Here is a 23,255-nt window from a genome sequence, read left to right as displayed (position 1 = left end):
TCAGAATAACACAAATGTTTATATTGTATTCAGAGATTGGTACACATTTATTTACTCAGTTTTTTTTATCAGACAGTCTTAGAGAAGCATACAAAATCAAGAAACAAGGCATTTACGGGTTGAAAAATACTTGTTTTACATATTTGTCGCTTCGATTTTTCAAAATGCACAAGATGGCGATAAAGTACAGACTCGTACACGAACTTACCAGAGTTCCATCACGTTTTGGCCTTAAACAATTAATCATAGGAGGTTTTCATCGTGAAAGATTTGATCATGATCATAGCGATGCCTAGAAATTTCCAAAATCTATCCAGACATCAAAATGAATGACGATCTGATTGATAATAGTGTCACTAAAAATGCACAGTACAAATGTAACTTTATTTACGTATTGTAAGAATAACCTGAATCTTGCTCAGATGAGACAAAAATAAAAAAAAAATCAAATATAATGTTTTTCAGTCTAAATGCTACGAACAAAAAAATCACGCCGAAATTATAAAATCACGGGGAAATTTTAACTTACGCCAAAACGTGGCTTGGAACTTTAATGGCCTTATCTATGTGTTTTAACGTTCCCAAGTGATGGCCAAAAAATGTTAGGAAACATTATTACGACAATATAAACAAACATTTCGATTGGACAGTATAGACAAGTGTGACAATAAGAAGAAGAATAGCATTGTCAGATTTTCCAAGGTGAAATTGCGAGGGAGTAGGAGTATTACTTTATAAAACGGCTAAAGATAAAACATGCAATGTATATCTGTCCATCCGATTAATGCTGCACATATCAATTTCAAAAATGACGTTCGACCGATGCACGGTTTTACTTTGAGTCAATTTTTTTTAAATCTTTCTTTCCTCGCCGTTCGCTACTTTAGTGGAGTTCATTATAAATATCCGACGATTACTTGGGTTTTAATATTTTACTTCCTCGCTTAATTTATTTACATACCTATTATACTTAGGACTTAAGTTAAACCTTAAACGTTTGTCGTCACATTAATTGTTCGTCCCTTTCACTACTTACTAGTAACTTGCTTATTTTTTTTAGATTCTTCACATCACTTATTACGCGGTTTCTTTTTCTTCCCTTCTCTTCTTCTTTCATTTACATTACAAGTATTCAACATGTACAAAGCCCTATTTACATTATTTACAAAGTTCGAAATACCTCTCGACGATAACATAACGTGTAACTAATTTTCGTTAATTAATAACGTAAACGCTTTAACGGCATGTTGTTCTCGATTTATTAATTAAATAATTCAAGTGAAGTGTCCTCGCGAACTACGCGTGACTCTTTAAATTTGCCGCGCGGAAATAATTGGTACCGATCTCCCATTGGTTGCTTTTCACATTTTTTTTTTCAAAGTCCTATTTTACACCAATAAGGATCGGACACCGTTACGGATGGAATGTCGGTACCTTATGACGATTTTTTTTTTTAATATGACTTAATACGTTACGCGCGGACACTTAATGAATTTACATGTGAATTCGGCCGATCGAGCGAATCCATCGGTAATTACTATTTTAATGGCAGCTCGATCAAGGAGATCACTATCTATCGGCAATTTTAATCACCGGATCCTTCATGTAGTTATGACAATGACGATGACCCTGAACCTGATATTTTATCTTTAAATTTTCTTTCGTATACACAGAAGACCCTCAGCATATTGCCGAAATTTTGAAAAATTTTATACAAGAATGTCTATATGTCGTTCGACAAATTTGCAAAGGGACAACGAAGAATAATTGATTACGTATCTTATTTTGTATCTGCCGGAGACAGCGTTTCTATTTTTTCTTTGTGGAAATAAAACAAGAATTCTTGTCGTTATGCAAAGACGTAAAATTCTTGTTTCGTTTGTGATTGTCACACAGAATATTGATCCTGCCATAATTTTTAGTGGCTGACAGTCCTCAGGGTCAACGTCACTTTCATCATGAATTTATGATGATTATGGTTGGATGGTATCCGGCGCATAAGAATGTCACCTTCCTTCTGGTGAATGAAAAAAAAAAAAATATATTAAGTCGCATAATGCGACGCTCATCGATCAGAACACACGGCGCGACGCTCTAACGTCGGTCTCATCGATCAATTCTCACATTTTACGTTGACGAGTGATAGAAAATAAATAGCGCGCAGGATTCCGTAAATACGGATTAAACACGATTACGATATCGTTTTAAAAAAATAGTAAAAAACAGTGACTAAGTTTTGTTTTCCTTTTCACTCGGAAAATCTTCTATTATCGTACGTCTCTTACTAACATTTCCCGTTAGCATTATCATTACTGTATACATACATATATATATATTTATATTTATATATATTTATAAAAATAATATTCTGGGACAAGAACGTAACGTGCCAAAGCAATTTTTACGGAAAAAAAACATCCAAGTCGACAGTTGAGATCATAGCGTCGCGACAATCTGTAATTTGCCGATTATTCAGTCATGAAAAAACCGTCGAAATTATTAAAAAAATATTTCAAACGATATTTCCGCAAGGTATGACGTCCCTGGCGTCCCGACGCCATATCCTTAACTTCGACCTCGACGCTTTTATTCCAACTAGAATACACGGCCGTATGGATGATCGATCTTTCGGGCTTCGGATAGCACGACTTTTCTTCATTTCCTATATTCCCCTTAAAAGTATATTCAGAATGTATACTGTCAAAAGTAGATTTTGCAGCCATGACAGATGGCTACTATTTTTTGGTTATTTGAACAGCTGATGTTCAAAATCCAAAGAAAAGTCGTCGTTACTCGTAACGGTCGCCATGAAAGATAGGCCAGATTATCGTGTCACGTGATTAACTGTGTTTCGGTTCAGATTGATATACCGATTTGTAATTAATGATTTGTCCACTTTCGTTCTGCCTCCAGTCAATTCCTATAATACACGGTCGGCCGAGTCTCGAGCAATGTACTTAGGATGTCCCTAGGGCGACATTATCATACAAGTTTCGTGTTCGCATCACAGACACACAATAACCATACGCATTGATTGAAGTTTATGGAGAGCATTCAGTATCTCGACGTCGTTGCACTTTGCTCAAATTCACAGAACCGATCGGTAACCCTGCTGTTAATAGGTTCGTGTCCTGGCTAACTGACTCCGTCCGCACGTATCGTATCGACGCAGAAAAATAATCCTTTATAAACGGCCACAACGCCCATCGTTCGGTACGACCGTCTTTATCTCTTTCGCACTTTACAATCTCGTTCTTTCACTTTCACTCTCTTTCACTCATTCACTCTTACTTTCACTCTCATTCGCTTCCCTTTATTGGGTTACACATCTTGAGCTTATTACGCGGGTAGGAAAAAAGGGTGGTGGGCTCGGTCGGTAAGCAGGAAGGCGAGCACCTAACACTCGCTGTAGGAAGGTGGCGGCACACCACGCCCTGTGTACATATCCGTCTGAGGTTGCAGGTGACAGACTACCGTATGCCCATCGAGAACAGCAACCGTTCTACTGTGATCCTGTTGCTGGGGTCCTGGCATCCCGTAAGTTGCTGGCAATCGTGACAATTCACCGAGCTCGTACCTAGCCTGCTGTCTCCTGGCAAGTTTCTCCCAGCAGGCGTTCAAAGTGCGTTCCTGGGCCGGACTGTACTCCGAGGGTGTATAATGTACAGGATTCCGCTCTACACTCTGACCATAATGAACGAGATTACGATCATTCGCCGGAGAGTAAGGTATGAGTGGTCGATGATCGCCATAACTACGTGAGGACTGTCGACTCATGTCGCCCTGTCTTCTACCATCCTCGTCGGACATGTCGGACACTTGGATCTCACCGACTCCACCACGTTCTATCTCCTCATAAACGGGATCATCCTCAGGGACGAGTCCTCGAGGAAGATGTATGTGCTGTCCATGATGATGCTGACCATGGATCTGATGATGTCCTCCGCCACGTCCATCCCGTATTTCCGTATACGTGTGATTGTACGGGGATGCTGCTCTGCGTCCTGACCTGGTACCGCCGCCGATCATGTCCGCGACCTCACCGACTCCGACGATCCTGCGTTCCCGGGTGCGTCCGTGTCCCAGGGTCATGGTGCTGTGGGTCCTTGGAGAATCCTCCTGCTCCGATCCGCCGTGTCCGGAGTCACGCGAGTACGACTTAAAAGAAATGTTCTGTCGGGGGAAGAAAGAAAAGAGAATTCCACGCGTTAAACTATCGTCACTCTTCGGATAATCATTTCTCAAGGATTATCGCGAGTTTCCTCGCACCTCCTCTATTATATAAACTCTATCCTCCTACGTGCTCTTTTTATCCTTATCCGTGTACAAGGACAAGAATCATACTTATACATGCACGCTCGGAGATGCCGGGTAGGATATTGAGAAAACAAGTAAACGGCAATTCAATGGAATTGTGTGACTTTTTCCCGAAAGCAATTATTTACAAGCATTTTTTTTTTAGACTTTTTCGAGATGTGAATATGATAGACGTAATACGAGTACGTATACGTAGCAGAGATCATGCATGAGCTGGAAGCCTTTCCTATCGAGAGTAACGATTAAGACTTGAACCTTAATAATGAATTTTCAAATTTGGTAATTTTTTTTTTTTTTTTTAAATACTCGACGTCTCTAAAGCAAAAGCTTCCGACCCAGTGAATAGAGTTAGTAGCAAGGAGCATCAGCTGTGAGTTAGTTACCTTCCACATGAGGTTTTTGTTAAGGGGCCCCCAAGTGGCAGTGGCAGATTTGGGGATATTGGGAGCTGAGGGGAAGGCATGGCGGGCGTGAGGCAGCGTTGCCACGATATGCGCCTCTGATGAAGAGGATTCACGGGGCATAGCGACTGCTGTGGCCGGCACTGCCGGCTGCTTATCGGTAGTCGCCCAACCTCGCCCGGACACCAAGTACTGCAAACCAACGTTTCACCATTCTCCTTTACCAATTGTACACCATTCTGTCTTGCAGTAGCTTTCTTAACATTGAAAACCAACTTAACACGCGTCGTGTGTAATTACATGAGACGGAGGATCGGTGATCTATGGATCACGTAGATCGCAGACAATCCTGCAGTTGCGCAAGACACAGTGGTGTACGCGTTAAATAATTACGGTAGAGAATTTTAAAATCCTTTTTGTTTCTCGTCGTTTTTTTTTTGTTTTTAGAAAAATTTGCTCACTCCACCTTTGTCAACGAGTCCAAATCGTTTTCGAATACGAGAACGAGGCTGCCGGTTTTGTGTACCTGGTGTTAGAAATAGTCAAAACAAAGGAGTAGCAAAAAGCTCAGCAGGTGATTGTTACAGTTGAAAAGAGGCGTGTTAGGCCGTGAACGAGACATTTTCATTTGTCAAATGCATTATTGACAGTGTGTCGTGGGGTGTGAGGGTGCGCGAATGTACGTATGTAACAATTTTCCTTAGGCACTAAGGATCTTTCTTTTTTTTTTTTGACAGCCGAACATTACGAATCTTTCAAAAATAATTAAAAAAGCGCGACCATTTGCTCTCTTTCTCCCCTCTCTGTTTCTCTCGCTCTATATCTATCTCTCTCACTTTCATCATTCTCTCTCTCTCTCTCTCTCTCTCTCTCTCTCTCTCTCATTCTCTCATATACCCTATATGGGCTCACTACTTTTCACAGGATCTTGAAAGAGAACGTCAGAAAGATATCGAGAGACTCGAAGTTGTCGCACACAAGAGACGCACGTGGCACGCAGTGAACTGATAAACGCAATCCGAACACGCCCGAGTAATCGGGACAAATATCTGAAATAAAGAACAAACCATGCAGAGACACAGATAGAAACATCTCGGTACGGTTCGGAATGGACGGAGGTAGCCGGCAACCGCGTACACCAAACCCCGCCATAAAAAAGCACCACGAAAAATTCACCACTGTTAGTAGAAGGTCCTGTCTCGTATTTTGTTTTCTTCCTCAAAAAAGTACAGTGTTACGTGTGCGCGCGTGCGGCGCTCTCTGTCTACGTAATACAAAGGAACAAGACAAAAGAACAGGCATATATCAATTATAAAGTTATTTACAAAATTCATTAAAATCACGTGTAAATTAATTGTTGAACTTTACACGAGGTCAAAAAGAAATAGCTGTTTACTGGATTCGCACGTTTTATGCGGCAAAAGAATTTCAATGCTATCCGTTGGATTCTTTGAAAATGGATATTAGCGATATTCGCTAATTAACGATATCGCCAATTTTTTGGCGGTCAATGCGCGAGCAGACGGGAAGTTGCGAGTTTGAGGAAAAATAGGCAGTTTTTTGAAATATTGGTGAAATATCAATTGAGAAATAATCCTGGAATGAAATTTTTTCGTGAGATATTTTCCTCGCACGAAGCGAACTGTTGCGATCGATGACGAAGAGCGAATACCGCAAAAGGCATACGTAGACATAAGCACGCAACGCAGAACACGCACGCACGCATGCGCGTACGCGTACAAATGAAAAAAGAGAGACAGAAATATGTATAAACTAAAGATATATATATATTTTGTATATATATGCCGAGCTAGGACCAATTCCTTTTGCAGAGATGCACTACGAGAGACACGTACTAGAAGTGGTGTTTAGCTTGGATCTATTGTCGTTTGGACGTGACCGCGATACTCTTCCATTTCACTCCCCTTTCTCTTTTCCCTTTTCTCTTTTTACCCCTACGCGGAGACCTTCCTCTAGGTCGATTTTCATTTTCTCACGAGAAAAAGACCTTCCGCCCCCGACGCATCTCGAAAGCTCTCATCGACCTGCGTCGGCGCGGAAGAGACGGATCCCGACTGAGGGACACGCGCAAATGGATGAAAAAAAAATTTGAAAAAAAAAATGGATGCGGAATTCAAAGAGAAGGAATGTACAAGGGAGGAAGGCATGATAAAAGAAATTATAGGTTAAGCGGAGTAAAGAGGAATGAGATTGGCATAGAGAAGAGAAACTGGAGACTCGAAGTAGAGACCAGGTCAGCGTCCAAAGAGGCAAATCCCAAAGAGAGTAAGAGAGAATGAAAGATATATAATATATATATATACGATATTATATATATATATATATATTGTATACAGAATGAGAGATTAATGATTACTGGCAGAAAGCGAGCGAGAGACCTCGAGCGGTTTTCCTGGTTTGGTGTATAAGCGGTATTTGGATACCTTGCTGGGCAGGATGCCTATTGTGGTTGCTAGGTGCCATCATGTGCATCTGGTGTGCCCCGACCGGCGACCTCAGCGACAAATTGTTCAGGTTCACGTTTATCGAAAGATTCGTATTGTTACAGGCCGCTTGGAGGTTGCTGTGATTGTTCGGTGATGTACCCACATTGGTGGCAGCGTGCGGCGACAATCCCGAGCTGTCCGTCGTCGGCGCCGACGGATTCGAGGACGTGTTGTGGGAAGTGAAGTCCTTGCCGCCGTTGGCACCGGCCGCGGCTCCGCTGGTACCGGACGTACCGCCGGAACTTCCGCTCACGGTTTTCGAGCACCTCAGACACTTTGGTAGCCAGGAGTGACGTCGTATGAACTTCCGGTATTCCTTTCGAACCTGAAATTTCAAAAAGCAAATCCAACCCCCAACCGAAATCTTTAAAAGTGCAGATAAAAAGCGAGGGGCACGTCGCGCCTGTGTATGAGCGCGCGTCACTTCCGGTTCATTGTCAAATTAAAAGTGAAACAATCAAAGCCATTCGTACACGAGCGTTTGCATAGGTGATCCAGCGTGTTGATAAACGAAGATAACTTTGAAGGTAAATGAAATTTTTTTTTTTTGAATTTTTTTTTTTTGACAGCTATGAAAATCTGTGCGCTACTGCAGCAAATAAATATCGTGCTTGGAAGAAGCATCGGGCGACTCCCCGTGACGATACGGGAAGGAGGAGAGAATGAAGATAAAGAGAGAACAAAAAAAAAGCACAGAGAAGAGAAGGCAAAGAAAGAAAAAAAAAATAAATGAAATAAAAATATACAAAGAAACACATCGACTCGGTGAAAGAAGCTCGTCGCTAAGAAATCCCTCAGGTGGACCAAAGGATTGCGACCGCTTTACTTTCTTCTTTTATTTCCTTCCTTCTTTTAACCCCATTCTCTGCCATCTCTCTCGCACTCTCAGTTCCAGGCTTACGAAATATTCTCATCATTGGTGCAAAATGAATCTCGTACCTCTTGAGTTCGGCTTATCATCTCACTTTATTTATCACCATAGTACTTGCTCTCGCACATTCTTTTTTTAATGATAATGATTGTTACAATTTTCATAAAAAAGAAAAAGATAAATCTTCAAACCTCTAATTGACATGGTTCAAGAATTACAGCTTTTTATCCTATTAACGTTATCATCGTCCCTTATCTTTTCTTAAATTTTCGAAAAATCTTTGGCTGCTCTCAACCTCCTAACCAATCCATACGTAAATATCGTCGCTTCACGCTACTCTTAAACGTAGCCATACGTGAACAACTCGTGACATAAAAAACGTATAATTTTCATATGGAAAAAATGACTATGCTAATTAAACACGATTTCGTGTAATAATTGCTAATGACTCATAGTATATTTGACGTATGGACGCCAACGTATCCCCTTACCTTCTCATTCTGAACGCAATGGAACACAAAGATAAACAGGCCCTGAAGACTATTTAATACAGTGAAGATGTACGCCATCACGACAGATTCTTGATTCAGGTAGAGTAGCCCGAATGTCCACGTAAGTCCCAGAAGAAATACGAGAACGATCGCACCGCGTAACCAGGCCCTGTTAATAAAAATAACAATTAAATACAATCAGTGAACAATGATCTATTATATTATTAGTCGATTGTTAAAAAGCCACGAAATTATAAGCCATATCCATATATTCTACGTATCTTCTAATCTCGAGGCTGATCTCCAAAACCGGTATGTATATTATATGCATGTACTGTTATATACATATATAGTATGACACTACCGATAATGAATGATAACAGCAACGATACCCGCAAAGAAATGTTATTTTCATGCAGTGATATTCAACAAGTGCGTACATATGTGATAAATTTTACAATATATGTACACGCGTTATATGAATATACAGAAAATAATATATGACAAGCGCAAACGATATATCGATCAAAGAAAATCGAGATGATCGTTAAGGAATTATAAGACTGTGCTATCGGAATGATCTCAGACCGTGTTAAGAATAATTCAACGGTATGGAGAATAATCAAGTTTTTCATAAACCTTCGATCGCTTGCGCTTGTCCTTGCTTCTTATTTTGTCAAAAGGTTTTTCTTTTCGTAATCCGAACGTTACGTAGTACGCAATAAGATGGCACGAGTATTGTTAGTGTCTTGTGAATGAATGAGTAAGTAAGTGAGTGGACGAATGAATTAATTAGTGGAAGTGGATGAGTGAGTGACTACTCTAGAACTACAACGCTCACAAAGATCAATCGAGAGGAGAAATTAATTTTAAAAAATTAAAAAAATAATAAACAATATAATTGCATGAATGAAAGAGAAGATAAAAAAATTTGATAGTCTATGAAAAAAATTTAAGGGAGTGATGTAGATATAGTACAGGTAGAGAGAGAGCGAGAGAGAGAGAGAGAGAGAGAGAGAGAGAGAGAGAGAGAGAGAGAGAGAGAGAGAGAGAAAGAGGGGGGGTAGATGATAAGAAAATGAGATAATAATAAAAATGGTAAATATCTTACAAGTGCGCTTGCAATTTGTTGGGAAGAGCATTCTCTTCCTTTCCACTACCAACCAACCACGCCATGCAGAAGAATGTAGAACAGTGTAGACAGAAGTGGGTAGAAGATTTAATTCAAAAAATGAAACAAGACAGCAGTTAGGTGATTGTTCCGACACCATTAATCAATCGATAAGTAATCGATCGAGCTGGACGATCGATTAATTATCAATACCGTTGCAAAATACCCGATTCGCGTTTTATTATTTATTGATACGAATATCCATGTAAGGAATCATGATTTTTATTATTGTTTTTCATCATACAGTGAATCGGGTTTTGCATTACGTATATCTGACTACCACCACCGATACAGTGATGTGAACGGATAAAGAAAATAAAATAAAATAAAAGAGCCACAATGGGGTTCGCGCAGTGGATGCTGGTTCGAATATGAAAATGAATATTTTTAAACGTCGCTCACTGAGCTTTTGTCGCTCGTAATGATTTAACGAGTTACTGTGCAATTTTGGGGTAACAAATTTTATTATAAAAAGGCCGAAAATCCACTGTAGGACTTATGCACTTATTGTGCATGTATTCTATAGTGACTTTATTGTAGAAGGTTATAGGGGCTAGTATATTTTTGACTATCGGTCCAAACTTGCAATGCATATTGACAGATAAAATGGATATAACGTAACGACGGTCGAATCGCTAATGGCAGCTCACTATCCTATAATACAATTTTTGTCGTATTTATTTCCAGCGCACGATAATGGATAGGACTTTAGTCAATTTCGCGACGGTGGCCCAATATTCGCATACAGGGAAATAAAATATGTGCGCCGTGTGAGTATAATAAAATTCACTGCGATAATAGGCGATCGTGTTGAACAAAACTTGTAATCATTCCAACAAAGGGTTTGAAATTCGAAAAAAAATTCAGCACAGACGCCATAGATGCGGAAATGCAACAGAGAGGTTTATGATTGAGAAAACAAAAAGAGTAATTACTGTGAAATATCGACAAGTAATATATGTATATATGTATCAGATTTATCAAGAGATTTAGTGGGTCTGTGGACAAGTCATGTTTTTCGTAATAGTGAACCGGAAGTTGCGGGTCAATTGTGTTGAAGTCTATTTGAAAAAGAGCCGAGAACAGGATCAGCTACGCGCGTCTTGTAATGCGACGATAATTTTTGCTGTTATTATGTACAATTTTGTTAATCGTAATTTTAGTACGAGTGTGAAAATTATGTACAAATTGTAGCTTACCTTGCACTAGCTAGTCGTGAATGTTCCTTGCTTTTCATTGAGACTGTAGTATTCGCATGTCGACACATCATGTAGATAGCCATTGACAGGAACACCAAGTTTGCCTAAAAAGGATAGCCAACCATGAAATAAAAATTTATAGTAGAGAAAGAAATATCGCAAGAAAATGATGGATAATTTTTTTTAGCACTATTTCTAGCGGTATTGTATGGTACTGTGTTACAGGATTACTTAAAAATGATCATATAATATATTATTTACCAAAATGACAAGTATCACGGGTCCCACGAAGCTAAAGATGAAATAATTGTCAGCTCGTAGCCAACAGTAGCGATCAGTTCCATAACTGAGTGGATCGATTATGCAAGAAATAGCAACAACCAACAAAGGTGCCCCATAGGCTATCAAGTAGTACCACCGTAGCCTGGATTTTTCAGCCTCGAATACCTCGATCAGCATTACGTACAATTGGAATCCTGTAAAAGAGAAATAAGAGAAGCGTCATGAGGATAGGAATTCATGTGTTCCTTTTCATTCTACCTTCAGATATACATGTATTCGCACTTGGTTCACCTTTCACCTTATATACCAATATCCATACGTATTCTACTTACCTCAGGCAAAGAGTAAGGACGATACGCGACTTATACATACAAATATTTACTTTATTGGAATATAGAGACGACTTTTATTGGAAAAATCATTCCCCATGAATATTTGTGTTTACCGTACACAAATGCTTTATCAAATTGATATTCCTAATATCAAGTATATACATAGATACGGACACGGAAGCATACATTACGGTGTCTACGTGCTCTTGAATTTACCTTCGAGGAACATCCAGGCGAAGGCGCAGAGGAAGAAGAAATGTAAAAGTCCAGCTACAACCCCGCATACTATCCTCTGATTGGTTTGTCCGATTCCACATACGAATAAGACTTCGGCAATTAGCAGGCAGACGCAGAGGTTCTTGTGGATGGTGGTGCGGTCGGACTGAAATAGATAGATGATCGAATAATGAAATAATTAAAGAATAATAAATAACAGGCGATCGATATGGTTTCCCGTCGTCAATGGATGTACTAGGGAACGTACCTTGAGTCCTCTGAATAGTTGGAACGTGAGAATAGCCAGTACGAGACAAATGACGGATACGATACAGCCGATGTAAGTGATAATCTGCAAGGCGACCTGATGGGCTATGTCCAGTTTTATAGCGTGAACGTCCATCAGGACGGCAAAGTTTGTAAGGTGATTGCACTCGCATACAGTATGTGTATTGTTGGTGATACGTATATGACATCCTTCCTCAGACCAAGCACTATGGAAACAGAAAATATACACGTACGTGTTTACAGTATGTATATACTATGCATACTTATATACTATACTGTACGCTTTGTATAATAAGTGACGTTGCATTTTAAGCCAGATAGTAATATTCGCCATGGGGCGGATACCCAGCCCCGCCCCACTTGCTTTCTAAATGAACTCTGTCACGTGGCATATACTTGACAATTATAATGGAATTGGCGAATTTACGAGCCATCCTCCGAGGTTCGTACCTCATGACGTAGTCCCAGAAGACACAGGTTGGATTCGTGACATTCTCCACACTGAGATGCTTGAAGTACAATCTGACAGGTTCGGATAACTGTATGTGTCTGCCCTTTCCCAGAGACGCCGAGATCACTTTGCTGTTCAATATCCTGCTTGTATTTTTCTTTGGACTTGGCTGAGGATCGTCGTTCATTACTACGGACGGGACTTCAGCCTGGGGCTGTAGGATTTCTTCCAGTCTGTCGAAGGCCATGAAGACCAATCGTACGATTCCGCCTTCGCTATTCCCGAGAAGTGCACCCCGGGTCAGTTCTACACGGTCGTTCGAGGCAGCCCAGCTTTCACGGGCTGCTTCTGTAGGGAAGACTTCCAGGTCGTTGTCGATATTGCGAGTTTCTAGGACGCGAACCTCCATCACTGGAATCATGTAAATAAGAGGGTAAGGATTTAGGTCACCGAAGACGGGGGGGTCGGTTGAGATTGTTTTACTCACGTATGTTCTTTCCTTTGTGAACTATTGTTCTTTCGTGGCTCAGGGTGTCTGCCAGGAGGAATGCATTTTCCTCCAGGCCTATCAGAAGAGACGTGGCGACTCTCATTTGTTCCTGATGACTTAGATCCTTCCAGGATGCCATCTGTGCCTTGTCCAGCAAGTTACTTCCGGTCCTGACTACTCCCTGCAGTAATTCCGTCACGCTGACTTCTCGTTGCCTGCGATCCTCGTACGTCCTGATGTCTTGTGCCATTTTCTCAGCCATGTTCTTGATGATCTTCGTTGTGATCATCATATCGCCGCCGTACAGGACTCGGCTGTTGTTTGTCACCTGAGATAGATCACTGCTGATCCCAAGGATTACGTCGCCATCGATCACCCTGTTCTCCAAGGACGTTAACCAGACCGACCGACATTCGCTCAGGTCTGGAGTCTCTCTGTACCAGACGGCCGAATCTCCACGGGCAACGCATCTCCAACGCGCCAAACCGTTTGCACCACCTGGACAACTTTGAACTGCAACGTTACCAGCCCTAGTTGTATTCCAGAAGAGGTTCCTGGCAGCTACTTGAGGACATACTTGTCTTCCGTAATCGTACCATTGGCCATTGGAGCTCGACTCTGTGTAAAGAGTACTGGGTACTGGAACAACGAAAAACAATTAATGACCTCTGACCTACTTTAGCCAAAAGTTCATCAGTCATTGAAATAATTACCCGTGGTTCTGCGACTGGTTCTCCAAGGCACGAACGACGAGGTCGTCGTCGTCTGAGTAGTTTCTGGCACAAGAGGAGGAAGCGGTGGTCCATGTCCGTTCATCTGTTCCTCGTTAGCTTGTTCAACGAATTCATCAACATTCTGTTTAGGTGTGGTCGTACTTGTCGTAGATATCGTCGAACTGTAACAGAATCCACTTGGTACAAGATACCTGTACCAGACAAAAATCTATAAGTTCTATGAAAACCAACCTTGGCGTCGTGGTTATAGGTGGCGTCGGTGTAGATGGCGCTGGAGGCGCTGGAGGAGCTGGTGCAGTGGTTATTCTAGAAGGTGGCCTAACTGTCGGTTTAGCCGTGGTCCATACGCTAGGTTGAGAAGTTATCAACCAGGGTGGACTAGGACGTGACGTCATGGTCGTAGTAGCAGCTGTAAAATATTATATATATTTTTTTTCCCAAAATTTTACAAGAAACGTGGAATTCATAATTTTAAAAAATGACTCTTTCGTCACTGATGATTCTATACTCATATTTTTTCTATTTAATTATTATTAACCCTTTATCAGAGAAAAGTCTCGGTCCTACTAAATCCTCTGTCTTGTACTCTTATCTAGGGGTACGTGTTATCAGTTCGTTGTGACGTTTTTCACGTAGCCTTCCAGATGGGCACGGAATGGCGTTCAATCTTGTATCGTGACTACGTGCCCCAAGAGAAAACGATTTTAACCCGAGATGACGTTGTGAGTTAATCTGGCTGCGGAACGGGCTGCGTATTTTGCGACACTATCTCTATAGGGGTCATCTTTATTGGAGGGAAGGATTCTCGATAAGGGAAAATGCAGGACGATGCGATGTCCGTCGCGATAGAACTCTGGGCCTTTTTTTTAAACCTCACGCCGTATTGGGACGCCCTTGGATTTCTATGTGAAAGCTAGTCCTTCCCTGCTTCGTGCGAAGAGATCGAAAGATCCTCCGGGTCATTATACGCTTGATGCAATAATGTGACCCTTTTGAACCCGCCTGATGTCACGATATATGTATATATATATATGCCAAAGTATTAGGATTTAGCGAATTTATTACGGTACGATACGGTAGCTAGATTGCAAAATTACCTTTACCTTGTATATGCTATAAAATTGAAAAATCCAAAAAAAAATTTTGTAAATAATTTATGAGTAGACGCGTATTTTTGAGCTTTATAATTTTAATTAAAATGAGACTTTTTTTTAGATAAAAAATTTATGGACGATTTCTTTGGTTGGGCTGAAACTAATAATTTTATAGCTGGTTTTTCTTTGTAAAAGGGAAAAAATGACTTTTAAATGATCTTATATGTGGGAACAGCGGATGTTGGTTATTTAATGTGAATTGGTACTTACCAGACACGCATTGATAATGCGCTTCGAGATATTTGAGCGTATTCGGACACGGATCTCCGAATTGTGACGTCGAGGCGATGATGCTGCAATTCTGTTGCTGATTGCACCTGAACGTTATCGAAAATGGCACTTTTTTATTTGCCAATTCTGTACGCCTTACCATACGCACTGCCATGGATCCGTAGTCGCGAATTTTTGCATAGTCGCGTTTATAAGGAAATCAGGTACTCGCTTAGATTGACAACTGATAAGAATTTTCAGAAATGATAATAACCATCGAAATTTATTGAAAATATATCGATATTGGTTTTATCGATTTCATCAATTTTTTTTTTTTTTTTTTTTCTTTACAGTTATTCAACCAAGTAAGGGGAGACACGCTTTCCACGTAGATAACCCGTTTGATCTGTGACGAATTTTTTCGGAACCTTCAAGGAAATTGTGAAACGGGACAAAATAGTGAAAATGAAAATAATGAGAAAATTAAAACCAACCTAGACAATGGTATTGGGCCTCGATGTACTTCCCGGTGCCAGGACAAGGATCCTCGAAAATCTCGCTCTGCACGTCCACCGTGCAAGAGTTGCGAGCGTTACACCTGCAATCGTCATTGTGAAGAGAAAAAAAACCCCATGGAAAAATAAAAATTTGACCGATCGAAATTTCCTTTTTTTTTTTTTTTTGACGATTAAGGTAATGTCGGTGGAGACTTTTAAACACGTCCAATCGATAACGTGATTAACCCGACGCGATTCGAAAATCCCTATTTATTGAAAGAGTTTCGCGTAAATTGAAATTCGCGAAAAGGTGGAATTCGGCGGTATAATTAACCACAGGTAATTAGCACGATTTAATGACAGTATCAGAAGCGAAGAAAGTTAGTGAAACACGATGGGTAAATAAATTCTGCAAAATGTTCTAATTTATGTTAGTAATATACAAAACTCGAAATACCTTTGTTAGTTATTGTTATTTTTACGTTAAACAATTGAATATAATTATGGGTCCATATCACCAGGATGCTGCGAAATTATTATGATTATCATTTATCTCTGTGTTATTTCTTCTCCAGTGACTATATAGAGCCTACGGTCATACGCGAAGTATAAAAATTCGTACAAATTTTGTAAATTTGTTATATTTACGTGAGCGGATTGTGAAATTTCGCGAATTTCGACAGATATATATATACATATGTAGATACTGTTTTTGACTATGCCAAATGAATTCCGTTGCTCCGAACGGCAATGTGATTTTCCATTCTGTAAATATTTAACGAATGACTGCGATTCGAATCTCTGGCAAACGATGATTATTCGGCTCAAAGCCAATCGGCCATTTTGATTTGGTTATTCAAGGATAAAAGATAAATATAACGGCAGCGAAATACAATGTACATCAGGTGCGGCTGATTAATATAGATCAGCTTAATTATACCGCATCTAATTAATCAAAAGTTTCGTGATAAATCGCCCGGACTTGAAGAAGGAGCTCGATACTTTTCTAAAATAGATTATTAATTACGTTCATTATAATCCTGATAATTATATTCGGATATTTGCTACCCTCTGTTTCGCAATTAACGAGCGAATTTCATATTAGCGCAACTGCGATTCGATCAAGAATAATTACGTTTTTCACCAGGTCTATTAGAATGGTCACGAGTTTAATTAAATCGATATCTTTTTATCAATTGATAATCGTGATCGATTAATGAATTTTCATTAGCGCCTGAGTAAGGAACAGAATTTGGTAACTAAAAAAAAAAGTATCTGCCAAATTTCAAAGATAAAACGAACACCGGTATCGTTTATAGAATAATTACCATACGTTCAAAAGAAATAACGTGGATCGGACGAATTGATTAATTAATTAAAAGGACATCACGTCCCTAATCGAAGCCATATACCCCACGCAATGAGCAATTTCCTAATTATGACGATAAATTCGTCATTACAGTCAAAGGCAAAAGTCAATTAATTTTGAAAACGCTTCATCAGTAATCCCCATTGAAAGTCCATATGTACGTAGAATTCGAAATCATTGAAACGCGCATCATTATTGTTATCAATAATCGTAATTCCGAATATCAATAAAAAAATGCATTATCCCCCTACAAATGATTCAATTGATAGATACTCCAATTATTTTATCTCACTGATCATCGATCGATCAAATCAAACCGATTTTGCCTGACCTATCGCTCAGGTTCGAACTAACAAAGCATAATTATCAAAAAAAAAAAATAAAAATAAAAATAAAATAAAAAAATCTCGAAACAATATTTACACGTTAATTAAAATACGTATAGCGTATAAGCGAACGATTAACAGTATTCAGGCTTTTCCCATATGCGTGTAAAACATATATTGCAAAAGCGTTAATTAGCGCCCTTATTAATACCCACGTTATACCATACACAATATACACCACATACATACTTTCCTTTCCCAGTTGACTTTCGACATAGTTAACATCTATCCTTTTTATAAAATCTCTCTTTCTCTTTATTTTCGAAAATCACTTGTGACAGAACTTTAATTATATCGACAAGAAAAAAAAATCGAAAATATGTCTATATAGATATACAAAGGCTTATGGAATTTTCGATTTCAAGCTATACTTTTCTGAGGGTTCCGGCATCTGCCACGTATCCCTGGGATATGTAAAGGGGCTTCCCTATTGCGGGTCCTTTATCGTATCCATTCAATCGAGTAGGCATATGAATCGAATCTTACACGTCATGGGTAAATTATCGAGAGCCATCGGCGCGCGCAAGAGAATTTCCATTTCGATGGAGATCAGGCGGTTGATTTTCGAATTGTTTGCTCGAGTGAAGCGAGGAATCGAATGAAAAACAGTAGGTAAGCGAATCAAACGTCGAATCTATTTTTTTTCTCTGAAGATACAAGCAGAGTGAGAGAGAGAGAGAGAGAGAGAGAGAGAGAGAGAGAGAGAGAGAGAGAGTTGCTAACATAAAGATAGAGGAAATTGAGAGAGAGAAAGAGAGACAGATTTTTTTAATTTTTAATTTTTTTTATAAAAATAAAAAATTTGGTCTTCCTGATATTTTAATGACTTATCCCGCAAAACTATAAAATATTCCTACCCCCACCCTCCTGATCTTCACCCCTCTCCACCCCCTCCCTTCTTAACCCCTTAGACGACCGGTTGCTCTCCTCGGGTCCACATTACATAAACACGACACAAATCCTTTGTAAAGAATTTCCCCGGGGATCTTTTCTTTCACAGGTGGATGCAGCGGGACACTTTACACAGATTTACGCAGTCCTTTTGTGGCATTCCAAAAAAAAAAGAGGGATGACAAAAAGATCGAGGATGGGTGGAGTGAACGAAAAAAAAAATATATATATATATAATAGGGAATAAGGCGATTCCATGGCAATACGTATGTACGAGATGAAAGACATTTTTTTGTATAAGATTAAGGGGCAGGTACGACGTAATTATTTGTCTATAAGTACGTATAGGGTTGTTACCCTTAATATCCCTTTATAATGAACGTACAGTTACGATCTGCGTGCGATTGATTTATCATGAATTTCGTATTTATGCAATTTCGAAATTTGAGTATTGTAACGAATTCGCCGATTGGCCAACGGAGAGCGTTACAATAAACGTATTTTTTTTAGAAAAAATGTTTCTTTCTATATATATATATATAAGATCGTAACTATGTACGTACGACTCTTGTCATATAACTATATTGTAAACATGCAGATTTCGTATGGGATCCTTTTTCTCAGCGGTTTAAAGGGACTTCGTGCTTGACGTAGACGTCGAATATTCGCATAGTTGAATCTAGACACGATTCATTTCGTGATATGAAAAGATGAAAAAGAAAAAATACAATTTGACTTATTTTTTGTCATAAACAGTTACGGGCTTTTATGCCGACAGAAAGGGTCGCTCGAATCTATTTGCAGAATGGCGATTGAATGTGATTGAATGTGAATTCCTTGGAGTGATTTGAATTTTGATTTTATCAGAAGCACGAATAACGCAAGTGTGAAAAAACGAGACAAGGAATTAAAAAAAAAGGTACCAATAATATATAGGTATATTAAATACACGTCAAGGATCGAATACGTGTATAAGAACGAAAATAACTGAAATCCATAAATACCATTATGTGACATTTTTTTAAGCTACAAGTTGCGTTATGACTTTTATATGACTTCTTCTATATATCTTATATCTTTGTTACATAAATTTTTCATATTTATTCCACCGCGAAATTTTCGACGAATACGTCAATTTTCCTACGAACGAATCATTATACGGATTCATAAGAGGATTTCAGGTTAACATAGGAGTAAGGATTATGGATTTTCTCCGACCCTTGTCTCGAGTGGGTGCACTGTAGTTCGTGAGGTAAATTACGCGAGTACACGATATGAATAAACCGACGATATTATAGATTTATTAATTCCATATAGACATACGGTAATAGTATATATATATATATTTCTGATAAAAATATCAACAAGACTGAAGCAGTGAAAAAAAAAAAGAATTCTATCAATCAGTAGTTATTCTCAAGGCACTCGATCGTAGTACAAAGCTAATTCGGAATATCGATTTCTCCCATTCATAAAAATCAGTGCCAATATTAAAGACGTTCTTTGATAAGGTTTCATTCATGGATTCATAAATTTCTTGGCGCGACTACTCATTGATTCGCAATTACGAATATCGGGCCGTATTCAAAGTAACTTTTCCAAGTGAGATCCTTGAGCACTGAAGTAACTGAGTGAACGATAAAAGAACGTAGCTATACGTGCGAGTTATGTCACGAGATTTTTTTTTAATAAAAAAATGGAGATACAGTCACCGAGTGCGGATAACGAAATGAAAGAAAGTACAGAGAGGAGTGATAATGGGTGTGCGACAGAAAGAAGGATAGTGATGGTTCGTGGAAAAAAAAAAAAAAAAAAAAAATTTGAAATTACACCTCTATCATGTGGTAACGAGAGTGAGAGAGAGGAAGAGATAGAGGTATATCGTGCGAAAGGTGTCGGCCGTAGCGGTTCGGCCGTTCGTGGCAATTTGGATTTAATCGTTCCGCATGTTTCGAGATATCATCCTGGCACGGACGAGGCCCGGTTAATTTCGCGTGTCCTCTCTCGTGTAATATGTGAATTGCACGGAATATAAATTGCGCGGAAAGCAGCAGCGCATGAAATTTTTGCCGCGTTTCTGGACGCCGAACGATTTCGATGCGGAATTACATGCGTTGGAACGGATTTGAAATTACGTGAGCGTGACTGTGTTTATATATAGAATATGGAATATTGTATGAAGCATGTAATATATAGACACACGCACTCCGCACGCAAAGGTTGTATTTGTTAGATACGGTTGATTGTCGTGATTAGGATTGAATTAAACATAGAAGACTAAGGATGACAAAAAAGGTGATTAAGATGCAAAAACAAACGAAAAAAAGCAAACAGACGTCAAGCGATTTTTTTTTTTTTTTTTTTTTTTTTTTTTTTTTTTTTTTTTTTTTTTCACGTGGCGAAGACGGATTTTCGTTTTTAGTTACAACGCGCGAAATTCGGAAAATTATTTTCACAGAGGTTAGTACTGTCGATGCTGACATTAAAACGTGCAATGAATGTTGGAGTGATTTTGAAAAAAAAAAAAAAAATTATTTCTACGATAATGTTTTTTTTAGGTATGCCGATCCTTGTCTTCTGTCCCCCAGCAATTCTTATCACCGATTGTCTTGGAATTAGGAGACAAAATATGCCGTTGAAGAATTCGATAAGAGATACCCGTAAAGTATTACTACACGGATCGATAAGGTGCGACGCGAAAACACGCAAAAGAAAAAGAGAAACACGTCAATCCGAAATCTACCAGACGCCCCTAACTGCGTAACCAAAATAAACGTATTTCCTCAAAATAATCTAATCAACGAAATAAACCTGTGATAACGCCAATAAAAAAAGAGGAAAACAAAATTCCAACCATAAATTAACTCAATCAATTCAACACCACTGAAGTCGTATACGTAACCCGCGCGCTCCCTACCGACAAAACCAAAAAAATAAAAAAAACAGGAGTAGTTTAGGGTTGAAAACAGGAGAGATAAACGGGTATAAGTCCATATGAGAGAAATTGGTACACTATCTGCTAAGAGTTACAGGAAACGATCGGCAGACACATATACCACCTTCATGGAGTTTGATATGAGGAATTGAAGATAAGGGATGATTTTTCAGGAACTCAGAGGTTAGGTTAGGTCAGGTTCATCGATACCAGTCAGTCCAAGAGAACAGACGTCTAAGATAGTAGATGTCTCTGCTGTCTGTATACAAATACATAGCTTCCTTCTATGTGCAGTCGATGATACCTATATACCGGTCTGAATGTATATAATAGGATGGGATTGGCGGTCCAGGAGGATGAACGGTCGCAGGAGTGAGATCGAAGGGAATAGAGTGGATTTCCGAACAGATCGGGATAGAAAAGTAGCGCTGACTGTGCGCGACCTTCCTATCCGTACCGATCTGCTGGCAATACGCGCTTCAATGGTCAAGCAATTGGCCAGTTCGCTGGACCATGCGAAGCCGTGTGTCCATCCATTCTTTCCCTTCTATTTTATTACTTATTTTTTATTCCGGGCGACACTGGCGCCCCTAGGATAAAAACCGAGAACGAATATCAGACAGAACCAGAAATTACAATCCGAACCCATTTTTTCTATCGTTACAACAGACCCAGATCTATACCAACGAAAATTTCAGGATCAGATTTTTTTTGTACTTGAAAATTTTTTTTAAATTCGCATTTTCATTTTTTAACAAAAAAAAAAGTCATTGAAATTCAATGAGAACGCGTTAACGCTTTGTCCCTCTCGATTGGCGGCTTCAAGAGCCATAGACACTCATCCGTGCATTGTTCCCGATACCGGAAACGAGGATGAGGATGTATACGGGTAGACGTAGAAAGATCTGGACCAAAGTGTCGTCGAGAGAACATAAAAGTACGCAATGTAGCGCGCAGTGAAAATGAGGTTGAGACTCTCGAGGAACACGAAGAGAATCCGGATTTAGGTGTTTGGATTTAGAATTCTTCCGGAAGTCCGCCATTTTTTTTTGTCACACGTACTCCCATATGAACTTTAACACTGACATTACCGAATCAATGAATCTAATCTGTCTTATCTTCGCACTCCGTATTCATCTTACGTTATCGTTATAGATATCGGTATGAAATAAAAAATGCACTACTTTACCCCACAGGCAAACTTACTTGTTGTACAAAACACGGAATGACTTAGGCGACATACAGTTGACACTCCAGTCTGTGTTACCGTGCTCGTTGCATATTGTTATCGAAAATCTTCCGTAATTCGCTCTTATCAGGTGGATCAGCTCGCCTTCGGCACATTCTATCCGCAGCGTCTTACCCTCGCATTCGTACGCCGTGTCGTACCTCTCTGAAAGAGAAAAGAATAAAAATAAAAATTAATACTTATCTCGCTTGATAAGAATATATATATATATACACATAGTACAACAGTGGGAAATTGTTCCTTTGTAACTTGAGAAATGTCAAAGGACCGCAGAAAACTACGCCTAACGAAGACTCGCCGTACATTTAGGTAAAGTCAGTTTGCGCAGGGGAGACTGCTGGCTCGTAAAATGTAATGGAATTGAGACAGGGGAGCTTCTACTGGTATATACAGGAGACAATGAGACGTCAGGACGCCGAAGCGAGCTGCTGCTACTAGGTACGTGGTGGTACTATGGTTATATGTACTGTAGCTACTACCCACTCTGTTACTGTTGCTACTAGTACTGCCACCTAGTATCACTCTACCGGTACCATATAGTCACTTCGTTCCTACTACTTCTTGAGACTTGAAAGGGGTTGGATGCTGAGATGCAGCTTTGTCAATTCCGTTAGGTTTTCTCGCGGAAACGTGCCTCCAAAGAGGGTTCTTTTCAAAGCAAATTAGCGATTTTATGGCGCCGCTGCGGCACGTCGCGACGGAAGCCGTCGGTCGTGACTGTGTATATATAACCTCCTTGTTCGTTCCGGAAAATATCTTTTGGGACGTCGAGTGCTCTTTCGCAATCTCTCATAAATTCGCGACTGAAATTGCA

General features: G+C 39.5%; 1 protein-coding gene across 6 annotated transcripts; it reads right to left on the bottom strand.

Moving 5' to 3' along the window:
• Positions 1 to 363: 363 nt before the first annotated feature.
• Positions 364 to 22,576, bottom strand: LOC107268399 (latrophilin Cirl). Of its 6 annotated transcripts, XM_015741145.2 has the most exons (15): positions 22,399 to 22,576; positions 15,115 to 15,221; positions 13,982 to 14,159; positions 13,730 to 13,911; positions 13,014 to 13,655; positions 12,526 to 12,937; positions 12,056 to 12,281; positions 11,788 to 11,953; positions 11,219 to 11,433; positions 10,958 to 11,061; positions 9,699 to 9,743; positions 8,588 to 8,756; positions 7,329 to 7,550; positions 4,701 to 4,910; positions 364 to 4,173 (listed from the first exon to the last, which is right to left on the bottom strand). In XM_015741145.2, the coding sequence occupies exons 1-15, from the start codon at positions 22,431 to 22,433 to the stop codon at positions 3,397 to 3,399; spliced, it is 3,690 nt and encodes a 1,229-aa protein (XP_015596631.1). In that variant the 5' UTR covers positions 22,434 to 22,576; the 3' UTR covers positions 364 to 3,396. The 6 variants fall into 6 exon arrangements, with proteins under 6 accessions (XP_015596631.1, XP_015596629.1, XP_015596633.1 ...); XM_015741143.2 differs by lacking the exon at positions 9,699 to 9,743; XM_015741147.2 differs by lacking the exon at positions 4,701 to 4,910 and having other exon boundaries at positions 3,397 to 4,173.
• Between the last annotated feature and the right edge of the window lie 679 nt (positions 22,577 to 23,255).

The sequence above is a fragment of the Cephus cinctus genome, unplaced genomic scaffold (genome assembly GCF_000341935.2).
Source record: "Cephus cinctus unplaced genomic scaffold, Ccin1 Ccin1_scaffold0542, whole genome shotgun sequence".
In the NCBI taxonomy this organism is placed as follows: domain Eukaryota; kingdom Metazoa; phylum Arthropoda; class Insecta; order Hymenoptera; family Cephidae; genus Cephus; species Cephus cinctus.
The sequence above is the reverse complement of the archived record's forward strand: the minus strand, read 5'-3'. Positions and strand labels throughout refer to the sequence as shown.